We start from the raw sequence: 14,393 nt of genomic DNA on the forward strand, positions 1-14,393 counted from the left end.
AACGTTCATGTACTACTCTGCATACCCCAGTGGTTGGTACTGCCAGAGCAAATTGCAGCAGCAACAAACCTGAATATTGAGTTACCCATCTAAGAGGATATCCTGACTCCTGATAATGAAGTATTGTATTGTGTGTTCCTGCAGCTTACACTAAACTATTGGCATGACATCTCTGCCTTGTCACACAAGATTCTTGTCTTAAACTTTAGGGTATATTTATAAAACTGTGAATATAACACTAAACATTCACTGGTGGTATCCAGGTCCATGTGTACCCATTGGCACTGATTAATTAATGTTTAGAGAATGTCAGCTTCACTGTTTTATAAATATTCATGAATCCTTATTATAAACTGTGTATGATGCAACTGGACACACCTAGATGCTAAATATTACAGATGAACACAGGTGCTCCATACTGACTTTCAAACATCAAGTACTTCTTGAGAACTCTTCACCTGAATGCAATTGCAGGTGTAAAGAATGAAATATTTTGCAAATTTACTGGAGATTTTTTTCTTTATAAATATATTCTTCATTATTCTTTCATAAAGATCCGTCTTTTTATTAGTTTCCTTTAACATCTAATAGATGTTTTACACATATGTGATTCAGCCACCTGGTGCAGGGGATTATAAAAGAGGTGCAAATGTTTCATTATTCAGCTGCTGATGCGTACAATAACAGTGTGCCAGACAGGATTGGAAGAAGAGTGTGAGTGGGTTGTCGGCCCTCCTAAAATCCTTTCTGCAAGAGTGACTTGTGAGAAAATACTGGGAAAGTCATCTGCCTTCTACAATGTGAATATATTGTGCCCATTTGCTTTTTTTGGAGAAGACATGATGGTGGTAAGTACGTACTATATATATATATATATATAGATATATATATATATATATATATATATATATATATATATATAATATATATATATATATATATATATATATATATATATATATAATTTTTATTTTGTTTGTTCCTCCAACCCGTGTGGTCACTTCTAAACAATTTTGAGTATGGTCACAAGCAGAGAAGTAGTTGAGGCAGCCCTTGGGTTAATGAAAGGACACAATGCTCTACAATGCTGAATCTATATAAAAACTGAATGCCGTATAGAAGGAATTTAGTGTTCACTTATTCCTGGAGAGAATAAGCTCTAAATACAGTGGTACGCTCAGGCACACATACACACTGCAATTCTGTCTTTCTTGCTTTTTTGTCTATTAATAGTGCTTCGCTAACAAACTGTAAATTCACCACAGAAGGATTCCTAATGTAAATCCAAATAATGAAGATTGATTTCTTTATGTTGACTCCAACAAGGCTAAGGCAACCAAGTACCTATGCACTGATTGTTTAAAGCCTAACTCCAAGTTCAGCAAATATCTGCACGGGTTCAGTGCTTGTTAATGTCCAGAGGCAAAGTAAATAGTACTTTTACTTATTTCATCCCTCGCTCCACTGTCACTCTTTGTGACTGGTACCTTCAGCCTTTTCCATAAAGCAGTTGCAGGCATTTCTTTCACTCCAATGCGGGGCCAGTAGCTTTGCATTGTAAACAGATGCAAAGTCTGCCCACAGCCCGTAGTTGTTAAGTGTAAGAGGATTGCACCAACCTCCAGAGCAACGAGGCATAAGGTGAATATAGTTCTAACAAAAGCCAAAAAATATATAACTGGGGATCGACACATGATTGAGAATTTGATTGTTCATTTGCTCTACCTAAGTAAATTCCTATTTACATCCCCCTAGGCAAAAAAGAACATTTAACTTTTTGTAGGGTAAGGCTAGCCACACTGCCAGGAAAGTTTTGGGACCTATGGAAAATAATTTTTTGGATCCATGAGATCTGAAATTTCAGTGGACGACTGTTGAAGTAAGCAAAGTAAGCAAAAGTAAGCAAAATTAACTAAGTAAAGGGGTTATGACTACCCTATATAAATGGTTCAAATATGCAACTGGGCATAATAGAACCTCATTTTAAAGTGAAACGAAATACTATCATATAAAAAATTGCAACCAGGCAAGTCCCTTTTTTACAGAACGTGCCGTGCATACAATGTTCCTTCTGCAACAAAATAGCCTTACCTATCAGATGAAAATTTTTAAATTCATTCATTTGTCCCTGTTCCATCATGGGTACTACTATTTTCCTCTTTTTACTGGTTCCCAATCTTCGGCTATCTTGAGTAGGCAGGTTGGGATGACCATAATGTGTGTGTGTGGAGTTAATTCAGTCCTAGCAGGCCCAAGGAATTATATCCCTGCATCAGCAGTTGGGCAGAGACATTGCCTGCCCCCTCTGCAATAATAATCCTGCCTGATTGCATATTTTCAAAGTTGAAATAAATTCAGCTTTAGGGTTATTGCAAAGGACAAGGGAGCATTTTGTGTCTGGAGAAAAGAAGAATAATCTCTTCATAGGAAAGGGATTCTTCACAGTTTTGTCTATGAAAATTTGGACTTCATTAGGCATTTCCAATAGATTGTTTCAGGAAAAAGCTGGATGTATTTCTAGATGCACAGAATATAACGTAGTATTACATTTTATAACAAATTACATCAGAGAATGTTGATTAGGTAGGGAACATCAGATTGCCTTAAAGAATCAGGAAAGTGTTAGATCAAATTGAACCACGTTTTATAAGGAACCATGTTTTTGTCTTCCTCTAGAAGACTCAGAATATGCAGGTTTTTTAGTATGTTTTTTCCCTTGTAGCTGAAATCAGCGGACTTGTGTCTTTTGTTTAACTTGCCAAACTATGTAACAATATAAGTGTTAGGCAGATTAAAACAAGTCTGTAGAACAAGGTTGTACCAATAATGTCCAAATTAAAGAAGATGGTCAATACTCACCTTTGTCACCACTCACACCACCAAGTGTCTCTATGCTGAAGAATCTTTAGAATCAAACAAACCAAAGAGTGTTGGATGCCTGATACGCCCCATGGAGAGCTATGTAGCTATAATACAGTATAATAGCAATATCATAGGTATACACATTTAGTAAATCATTTTTTTGCATAATTCTATTATGAGAAAACAAGACATTCCTAATTATGAGATGTTCCTTTTTTATTATTTTGGTGGTGGTGTTTCTTTAATGTAATCCGTAACAAAGTCTTCTGGTGGACTCTGATAAGACTGCCCACACCCAGATAGACTGCTAATATTTTTAAATCTGTTGATAATCTCTCATGAAACCGATGTTTAGTAAACCAAGCAGAAAATCAAGGCATTTTAATCAGCTTTAGTTGTTCAATGATTATTATAAAAGGCCAGACTGGCCCAGCAGGTCAAGCCTTTTCCTTCTTATGTCCATCAACTATACACTGCAAAAGGGGAGAAGCAGTTAGATTACCTGGATTGTGTTGTGATCTTTCTCAATTACTCTTCTACATGTAAGTACTAAAATGTTCAAACTGCAGCTGTCTTTATATGTTATGTTGGATATTGTGTCTTTTATATATTATAGAGACACACTTGTTGGGTTGTCATAAAGCTACTGTATCACAATTGTTAATTGTTTTTACAAAGATGTTTTTGTTGTCTTTATGTATGTTTGGATTTGATGTTAAAAATTCAGTATTTTCTGTTCCATTGAGAATACTGGCAACCTCTAGGTGCCTATAAGCAGTACCAGGTGCTAACCATTAGGCTTTGCGTGCATGCAGCAAAGTATGGACATTCCTTTTTCCTGCCATTTACTTCCTTTCATTTTCTAACTTGTTGAAGAATAAAGTGCAAGTTGAATTGGGGTTTAAGAGCATCAATGCTTTTTTTTCTTTAAGCATGTTCAGAATTTATAAAAAAATATCTCACTCCCCTCCCCTAGACCCTAACCTAATTTAAGCCCCATTTCCAGGTAGTTACCTTCTTGCAGCCATGGTTTACAGCCTTTTTTCTTGAAACCATGTCAAACACTCCCTGCACCTGTACAGTAAATCCTTATATATTTGAGTGGGGACATAGTCCAGTACTTTAAGTAATGCCCTCTGTAGAGCTATGAGATGTGCAGGAATATATTCCTCTGTGCACAGTTCAATTAACTTTGGACATTCAGAGTCACATTGTTGATAATCAATTATTAGAGTGTAAGGTACCATTAAGGGTCAACTGGAGATATTTAGTTACTCCAGGCCAGATACAAAAAATATCAGGACATTGTTTAAATCAGGGGTGCCCACACTTTTTTGGCTTGCAAGCTACTTTTAAAATGACATAGGTCAAAATGATCTACCAACAATAAAAATGCTAAACATATATTTATTTATATATACCGAGTATGACACAGAAGTGACTGAAGCTAATGAGACATTGAATGGCAGAACATTGCACAGACATTGCACTGCAAGACTATAGTGAAAGGAAAGCTACAGTTCACTTGTCATAGGAGAATGACATGTTGCAAAAAGCAACAGATGAACAAATGAAATCTGCACTTGTCTGTTCTGTTCCATGGTAAGGGGAGAATGAGCAAGTGGCACCCCGCTGTGCTCTTCTCTATTGACATGTACAGTGGTTGTTCCCCATCGCACGTTCATGGATCTGTCCTGATGTATCCATGAATGATGTTGTGCATATGCTGTATACATCAGGTGAGAATTCTCTGACGTATGTACATATTGCAAAATATTTACAGATAAAAGTATTACTGACTTTGGATATAGCATGGCAGAGATCATAAATATATGTAAAATACTTGTCCACTTGGAAATGATTCAGTACCCAGAAAAGCCAGACTGATGCAGAATAAAGTACAGATACTTCTTGTACTGATACTACCAATTCCCATAACTTTGATATCTCTTTTCTCCAAGTTCCAGGCCTTGTTAGAACCATTAGCTCTCTTTTCCTGAGATCAGCATTGATAAAATCAATCATAGACCTCTGATGGGAATATAGCAACTGACAGATACATTTTATCTCCACTAATATGATTAAGAACATCGTCCTGACTTTGACATTCAGGTTGCTGTTGTCAGATTGAGGGTCATGTTCTATTCCATACATTTGACAATGCTATTTTATTTGATTTTCTGAAAGTAGATACGAGCTGTATCCTATATTTATGGCACTTTATAACTATTGTTAATCATCACTTGACTGTCAAAATGAAAAATCAGAAGCTAAAAGGTAGGGATTGTAGAGGAGATTGCTCCTCAAGGGAATATGACCATATACTCAAGCTGTGTCATACTGTTCATTTATTGTTTTGTTGGGTTACATGCAGTCTCAGTTATGCTCGCTTTAGTCAAGCTCTAGAGTAGACATTTGTTAATTGACAATCCATCCTAGCTGAACAACAATACTGGTTTGTTGCAGAAGGTATTGTTTGTCTCTAATAAAATCTGGCAGAAAAAAAGAACTGACACTGCTACCACCTTGACGTTTGTTAGGACCTTCTGAAATGCCAAAGCTGGCGCTAAATATGTACAAACCAGTGTCAGATAAAGACTGCCACGTCATAACGGCATGAATTCATATTTTTATATATCTGTAGAAGTCCTTGTGTGTCCCCAATAAAACCTGGCAAAGACAAAGATTTGACACTACTTCTATCATTAGGTTTGTGAGGACTTTCAGAGAGGTCATATGGTAATGATAGAGCTCATTATGCAAAAACCAGTATCAGATAAAGACTGCCACCTCTGATGGCAGGAATTTATATTTTATTGTGTATTTAATGCAGATAAAATAAATTCAATCTAAAGTTTCTTGATATAGTGTGGAAAAATACTAGAAAAAGGAGGAGTTAAAACCTTTCCCCTCTGTAATACAGTAACTTTTGTTTATTTGTTGTTAAAATGAAGTTTCCAATCATTGACATTTTGTGGGTCTACTGTGGACTAATTTAGCATTTGTAAAGAGGTGTCCGCAAATTCTACTTTGTATCCTTCCATGATCGGCATGCAAATTCAAAGCTATCTGTTCTCATCAAGGGAAAAACTTGGCTAGCTGACAGCTCACTGTGCATCTGAAGTAATTGCAAGAATTTGGATGATCTTCATTAGACTCTGGATCAAAAAGGAAACCTTTGGCTCTGTTTCCCTCTTGAAGCTGTGGCTTCTTATCCACTCCTTTTTATGTCATATTTTTACTCTCTTCTTGGGCCATAAAAAATGTTTTCATGTTTCCCGACTTCTTACGGAAAGGGAAAAGACCAATGGATTTTCATGACCTTTACGTTAAGTATCCTTATGTCAGCCCCAAAGAGAGGGTGCCATAAACAGTAAAGAAAATAAATAGATCTAAATATTCTAAACAAATGAATAGATTAGTTCCTTGGAAATGATTTCCAATGCATAATTCAAATTTGGTTTACCGAGAGTAGCATTTCCCAACCAGGTTTCTATGGAACAACACAGGATTTTCTAGTTGCTAGGAATTCCTTTAAATGACTGGACCAGAACGCTGGTCCTTCATGCGTTCTGGTCCTGTGTTGTCCTGGAAATCCACTTAGTCCTGGCACAGAGGAAGCAACAGGTGCTGTCCTCTTTTGCCTTCTGTTCAGGTCTTCTTGCTCCGTCACCAGATCTTGCACTGCGCAAGAGTGAGATCAGGTAATGTAGCTGCTGTGATGGGGAAAAAAAGAGAGAGGATCTCATTGGGCATGTGTGAGATTGGCATTTCTTTCCCCTTCTGCGCATGTCTGAGATAAGGGCTCCCGGGATGCATGACATTGGTACCCCAAGAGGCTCTTAACTTCCATTAAGTCTTGACTGCCGCAGTAATCAAGACTTAAAGGAGCGGTGCTGCACTCTTTTTTTTTTTTTTTTTTTTTTTTTTTTACTTTTTCACCAACATTTTGTCTACCCTTCTATGTAAAGTAAAAATGTTGAGTTTAGTTAAGGTTTAAGCAATTGGAAATGTGCGCCTTTAAGATAAAATGCCACCTCCACCAATTATCTTATCAGCTATCTCTAAAGGGTATTCCTCCAAAAAGACCTCCACTGTACATCACATTCTTTATCACATTGCCAGGTGGTCAATATAAAGTCATTATTGACAGGGGTTCCCTGAGACCTGGAACCTAGGTCCAGGGTTTATCCTTGTTAAAATGGTTGAGAAAAGCTGATCTAGAGAATGTGTGACTGTACATAGTGTAGAAATGAAATCCAAAATTCGTATCACCATCACAAAAGTATAGGTGGTTGACCACTTTTTCAAGAATTGAGAGACCCAGTAACATGTAGCCTTATGGTAAGGTGCAATAATATTGTAGAGGCTTTCCAGGATCGCAAAGGAACATTTCATCATTTATACATTGAATTTAGAAGCACTCAAGTGATTTTAAATAGCACTTCTAAATACTTAGCTGAAGTACGTACAGCCACATGTAATTTGGTACATTATACTGACACCAGAGGAGCCTGATGAACTACTTCAGACTGCTATGTAGCCCATTTCTAACTTTTTTATCATAAAAAAGTAAATCATATTTCCTTCAATTCAGACTCAATAGGAAAATGCAAGGGTTAGGTTCAGTATATTCAAAATGCTGAATTTTCAGATTTGAGCATATATTTCAAGTATTTTTTATGGGTTTCTCTAGATGTACCTTGTAGTCTGAAGTACTTTATCAGTCCCCTCCGTTGTCAGCATAATCTACTTTTTCCACAGTGAAAAGGGCCCTATAACTTTAACAATGATCTCTGCTTTCCCTAATTTTTCCACGAGTCTTATAAATTTGAATTTAAAGTTTATTTAAGAAGAAACATAACATAAAACATTGCAACCTAAACAACCAAAGTACATAATAAAGAGTCACAGAATCAACAGAGAAATATATATTATATAGCCAAACAAAAGCAATCAAAAGGCAATCAAAGTAATCAAACACAAATATTAATATAAACAATGTATGCAACATAACTATGATCATTGTAAGAGTAGTAAAGCAGATAACACTCTGTGAGCTCTGTTTTTTCCGCTATACCTTAGGAGTTTAAAGATTACAAGTAGAATGTGCAAATAGACAAAGAAAAGATAAAGACAGTGAAACAAAAGAAGGGAGGGAGGGAGAGGGAGAAAAAAAGGAAAAATAGGGGGACGGTTTGGGGAAAGGGAGACAAGAGAGGAACCCATTGCAGACGTCACAGCAAGTTTTAGCATTTAGGCTTCAGAAAGATAGGGGAGGCTTTAGAAGGAACATACAAGTACTCTGCAGAGTAAGAAAAGATAATCTAATAAAACCATTGGTGACAAAATGCATCTCCTGTGCGTTGGGTCATGGAGGTAATGTCTTCCATTGTATAAAATATCATGGATCCATAAGAAACCATGTGCTATTGTTGGAGACCCTGGCCGATGCCAAAGTTCCGGGATAAAGAACTGCATCTAGCAGATGGACTAGTAAGGAGGAACAATCATGTTTATCACTAATAGTAGTTGTGGTTCAGAGGGAACGAACCTAGTATGAAGGGAAGTTGATAGTATATTTCTTAGACTTGATTTTTAGCCCAAATAGCTGAATGTTCTGGCAATCACAAAAAATGTGGAGATTACCAAAGGCATTCTCATACCACCAGCAGCAGTCGGGAGTTCTAATATAAAGCTAAGCTTTAACAAAAGAATACAAAAAAGAACACTTTAAGTAAAACATGATTGCCTTTTTTTTTTTTACCAAACTACTGGATTTACCCTTGGTGCTGAACTATGCAGTATGGTGATTACAGTACAGTGTTGCCAGTTGTCCTGATGGTTAATAGACAGAACTGTTTGTTCAGGCAGTGGGTTGAAAAGACAATTGAATGCTAAATTCTGCAGGTAGTGTCTAAGAATGCAAAATTTACCACGAGCACCTGTCACGACGACTCCTCCACTCATCATGGAAAAACTCATTTCAGTGATAAGTGGCATGGGGTAGCGGTTCGTGGGCTGCTGGAAGGTAGTGGAACCACTCTGTTACTGCCTACTTACCATCCAGATTAAGCCCTAACTTCAATATGATGGCATTGATTATAAAAGAACATTGGAAGAAAGGTAAAATGATGGTGGTGAACCATGTTCAGGATCATTTTCTGTGTTGTAATTAAGTTCGAAGACTGTATCATTATACGAATTTTGGCTTTGTATTTATTATGCTATACTTTGAATGGGTCAAACCAAATTAACACAAGGGCAATTTTGTTTGTACTATAAATTGTTACAAAAAATGGTTACACTTTTACTAATACAACTTTCAGGATGGGATTTGGATTCCTCCATTGGTGACATGCTGTATTGCCCTAATTTATTAGTCATGAATCAGATGCAGTCACAGAAAGAAAAGAATTACTTCTGACTGGCTCTAGGAAAACATCAACAGGTCTTTACTCTCCCCCTGCCTGTACTTCAACAGTTTAAGGAAAAGCAGTAGAATACTATATATATATATATATATATATATATATATATACCTTTGTCTTTACTTCATCAATTAAAGAGCAATCTGGTTTGAGCCAACAGAACCTGGGTTTGTTTTGGCAAATCCGTGACTGCTTCTAGGAACAAATACTATCTGTACTTATAATAGATATTTATGATTAAAATTGACAGTATTCATATAAACCATGGTAATGTAATGCAGACTTTGAATTGATTTATTTCAGAAAGAATATACAGGAGTGAGAAGTTCGCCACCTATAATCCCTGAATACTTGTACTTGTAAAGCACAGAATGACCACGGGTTCAAGTCAAGCTGTTTAAAGTCTACGTGTGATGCATTTTGTTTTTACATCAAGATAAAATTTGCCTTTTTTATTCTCTATACGATTTGTATTTTTTTACTTTCTATCAAATTAAGATACACCATATTTTTTCAACTATGATTGTTACCACTGCAGAATATAAATCAATGTAAATGGAATACTGATACAAGAAAACATAAATATTGTAAATAACATGACAGTCAAGGTAATCATCACAGTGAAGAAAACAGCAAACTAACTGGTAACACATGCTAAAAGAAGACAAGCAAAATATTCCCTTCTGCATCCATTTCAATACGCACAAAAACTTCCGACATATCTCGCTTTGGTGATCAGTATGGAACTCAGCAGAAAAAACAGATCTTTACTTTCCGTGATCCTAAATCTACTGGCTCTCAGCTTTTCAGTAACTGCCTTTTTCACCAGTTACTGGTGCGAAGGGACACACAAAGTGGTGAAGCCACCATGTCTATCCGCAGTGAAGAAAAAGAACTGCCAAGTGCTGTCATTGAACAGCACCACCACAAGCAGCGATGTAACGGATGTCAATGGGACCATGGATCAGAATGTTGTTCACTATAACTGGGAGACGGGAGATGACAAGTACGCCTTCAAGTACTTTCACACTGGGTTTTGGTTCTCCTGTGAAAAACACCAGGGGGGTAAGTACAGGATCGATTCTCGTTAACAATCTTAGGAGAAAATCCAGGAAAGCAGCTAAAGCTTGTACATTGTTGAAATAGATTTATAGAGAACTGGATAACCCATCTAAAGGTTTGAAAGGCCAATAGACACCACTGCCAGGCAGCATAGTTAGATCCTGATACATACCAGGTTTGATTAGAAACAATGGAGCTCATTCATTAAAGCTCTGCAAGAATAGAAAAGACTAGAGCAGCTATGCCAAACACAGCTACACAATAGGCCTGATTTATTAAAGCTCTCCAAGGCTGGAGAGGATAAACTTTCATCAGTAAAGCTGGGAGATCCAGCAAACCGGAAATGGGTCTGGTCCGGGATTGAAAACATGCCAACTAATAGTAAATGATTTTAATAAATGCATTCCAAGTTTGCTGAATCACCCCAGTTCACCCATGATAGGCTAACTTCTCAGGTCTTGAAGCGCTTTACTAAATCAGGCCCAGTGGGTCAAAACACATCCGGAACATGTTGACTGCCCATTAGGCAGCAGCAAAGTGTTGTGCTCAACCCCCTACTTACTTGTTTTCTCCTCCTGTCAGCACAGTCTTTGTCAACAAATGTGCAAAACAGGATTGACAGCAAGTGTTGACTTTCCATTCTGCTGTACAAATGATTAGGAATGGGTGGCTAGTTCAGTATAAAAATTTGTTGTTTGATCCTATATGACATTTCTATAATGTAGGGTCTGACAATGTGTTGTACAGATCCTCACAAAATAGACAGCAAGTATCTTTAAGAGTACAGTCAATATCGGTAAAGCTGTTTTATTTTTAGATAGAAAGAAAAGTATAAACAATGATGATTTATGGGATAACAGAACTGTGGCAATTTCAAATAAATCATTATTAGTTGTACAATAAAATGTGAAAATTGGATGTATAATCAACAAACAAAAAATAATAAAACAACAAGTAACAAATCTTTGAGTATGCAAAGTAGAAAAAGAAATTGAGAGGGATAAGGAGAATCAGGGAAGAATAAGGAGAAATGGTATGATGAGTATAGACAATATGATCAATGCAATGCTAATGTACCACTATGAAATCAACTATTAAGTACCAATATTGAGTATGATGTTTGTGGTTTATTGTTATACATTCAGGATTATACACGAGATTGGATAAAGTAATGGGACTGAGACTCAAAACTAAGCATCAAAAGCTTACCTACCCGCGTGCTGAAATTCTTTTCTTTTCCCCTGTAATATCACAGGGGCTAAATAGTTGTTCTCAGTACTAGAGTGGAAAATACACAAAAAAGACATAAAAAGACCTAAATAATAATAACCAGTAAGTAATAACTCGTCATTAATTATGCAGAACACCCTCTAGAACCACCTTACAGCCTGCCACACACCGTGCAATATTTTCCATCAATTTGACAAAACCAATCTATATGACATATCTATATTGTGATTAGATATATTAGTAAAATTGAAGGTAGTTCAGATCAGTTTTGGAACACATTGGATGCATAGTGTAAGCCGGGTATTACTTTTCAAAATAGGCCATGTGGATAGCTGTCACTTACCCTGTCGTTGGAGTCATAAAACTAGTAATGGCTACACAGGAGGACAACACTGCGTAGAATTCACTTCTGAGAATTTTGTGTTGGTAACTGTGATGTAGCAAGGAATTCTCACAGGAAGGATAACCAAGAATTTAATCATCTTAAAAGGACTAATGTTAGGTGAAAAAAAATGTGAACTATAATTAGAATAAAATTAAAGCTCATTAGGGCCTATAGCCTTATTTGATGGTACGGCAAATGTTTCTTTCCTGTCTATATAGCTGGGAAAGACATTTTTATTTTTTAAATATGCAAGCATGCTTCCTTTGCTTAGCTATCTGATTAACAACAATAGACCCTGCAGTCTCTAATAATCTCCAAAAGGTTACCTTCTAGGGAATTGCCAGGGAGGGGGAAGAAGGGGAACAAAGAAAACCCTTAAGGAGAAGGAGAGAAGGGGGGAGGCAGATAGGCCAAAGGGAAAGGTACTCTCGTCACTCCACCCTGATATATGACCCAAGATGCTTAGTAAAAGAATCAAACAAACACACCCCTGGGATATCAAATTCTCAACAATATGATATCAAACTCTGTGCATGGCTGCCAAATCTTTCTGAACTGCTTATGACAGTCCAGGACCAGAGCTGTGAGTTTTTCATTGACAAATACTTTCCTCATACGGGATTTCACTTCCCCAAAATTAAGCCGAGAAGACTTCCAAGGCCGGGCAATAAATAGTTTAGCTGCATTAAAATATGCAGCAGCAAAATTGCACATGTCTAGTGTTGGGCACAATGGCACTCCCAACATATTTGGAACATGGAACCCATTTCATCCCCTCCACGAAAACAGGGAGGAGAGGAAGAGTTGTAAATATTAGAGGGATGAATAGAGTCAGATACCACCTAAACAAGACTTTACAGGTAGTTTCTACCTTCATAGTGTTCATGGAGCATCTAGCCGAATTAGACCAAACCTCCTCCCACTCTTCCTCCGAAAAATCCTGACCCAGATGACAGAGCTTCTTTTTAATGCAAAATAATAATGTAATTTTTCTTAATTCTGACTTGTCAATGAATGTGAAGTGTGGATTTGTATGATTTGCTTAAATACTAAAGTCTGGCCATGAAACTACTTTCCATTGCCTTTCTAATGTCACATATATATTTCATGATATATGCCAGCTGTGAGATTCTCGCTTTAACATGGTGTGAAGTATATCAATGAGCTGTACATGACCAGAGGCATAACTAAATAGGGCTTAGACATAAAATATGAACAGGGCTCACATGTATATCTTAGAGAACCCTTTGATGATCGCAGTCAGACCTTTAATAAAATGTTACTTAGTTTGTGAAATTTAATGTAAAACTAAAAATTTACTTGCACACAGTTCATACTATCTAGATAATAGAGTTCAGAAGACGTAATGGAATAAGGGATGCAAGCAAATGAGAAATGTTGCTGTATTCCACTGAGGATTCAGGATTCAGATCAAACATTAAGTATGGACAGGCATCAAATGACATCTGTGCACCTTAACTGCATATTTTGTCGAGCTGAGACTATTAAATTCAAAAACACACTTAGAATATTTTCAGAGGTCGGTACAAGATTCTATTACATTTACTATTCCTGATTCACCCCATGTTAGAACGTATGGATCTGCATGGTCATTTTGACCCCTCAAGACAACCCCACAGTGTAAATAAATGTCCCCTTTTTCTGTTCTTGCTCTGGATATCCCTTAAGGAAACTTTTTTAAAAACATTTGGCAGCATCTCTACCATGAGTAGCACTTACCTGTACTAAAGGTTTCCATTGTTGGTGGTAAATCCACCTAATGAGAAATACCCTTAGAGAAGGTCGTCGAAAAATCAGGGCAGTGAAGTGCATTGACTAATTGGCAGACCCATGCTGTAGATATTTTTTTTTTACTTTGGAGTCAGACCACCACAAGGTTCTTCTGCCATTAGCAGCAAAGGATGTGGTGCAACTGATATCAATGCACTTGGCAAGAACAAAGGACATCAAACAGACACTTTCCTACAGGGCTGGAGAAAAGAGAGGCAGCCTTGTTTAGGCTATTTGTCTGACAAAAAGATCATTAGGCCACCCTCCTTTTTAGGAAAAGATGGCTCATACAAAAGGCCTGATTTATTAAAGCTCTTTAAGGCTTGAGAGGGTACAGTTTCATCAGTGAAGCCATTTTGCTAGTAAATGTTTGAATTCTGGACCAGATCCATTCCAGGTTTGCTGGATCACCCAGCTTCACAGATTGTATTGAAATTGTATCCTCTCCAGACTTGAAGAGCTTTAATAAATCAGACCTACCGTGTTTCCCCGATTTTAGGACATCCCCATTAAGTAAGTCACCCCTGATTTTTAAAAAAATAATTAAAATAAGACACTCACCCGTTTATAAGACAGATCCAGATATCTGATCCTGCGTGTGTGTCCTTTATGCTGGCTGCAGCGTGTGTGTC

The 14,393-nt window shown here is 37.0% G+C and overlaps 1 protein-coding gene across 2 annotated transcripts in view; it reads left to right on the top strand.

Moving 5' to 3' along the window:
• Positions 1 to 14,393, top strand: part of LOC140340753 (germ cell-specific gene 1-like protein) — a 42,560-nt gene that overhangs the window by 20,800 nt on the left and 7,367 nt on the right. The window contains exons 1-2 of one of the 2 annotated variants that reach the window (XM_072426130.1): positions 3,298 to 3,404; positions 9,597 to 10,358. In XM_072426130.1, the coding sequence (XP_072282231.1) occupies positions 10,034 to 10,358 (325 nt within the window). In that variant the 5' untranslated portion in view covers positions 3,298 to 3,404; positions 9,597 to 10,033. Of the gene's footprint in view, positions 1 to 3,297; positions 3,405 to 9,596; positions 10,359 to 14,393 lie in introns of those variants that run through there. The other variant, XM_072426131.1, reaches the window with a different exon arrangement.

This window comes from Pyxicephalus adspersus, chromosome 11 (genome assembly GCF_032062135.1).
Source record: "Pyxicephalus adspersus chromosome 11, UCB_Pads_2.0, whole genome shotgun sequence".
Taxonomy (NCBI): Eukaryota; Metazoa; Chordata; class Amphibia; order Anura; family Pyxicephalidae; genus Pyxicephalus; species Pyxicephalus adspersus.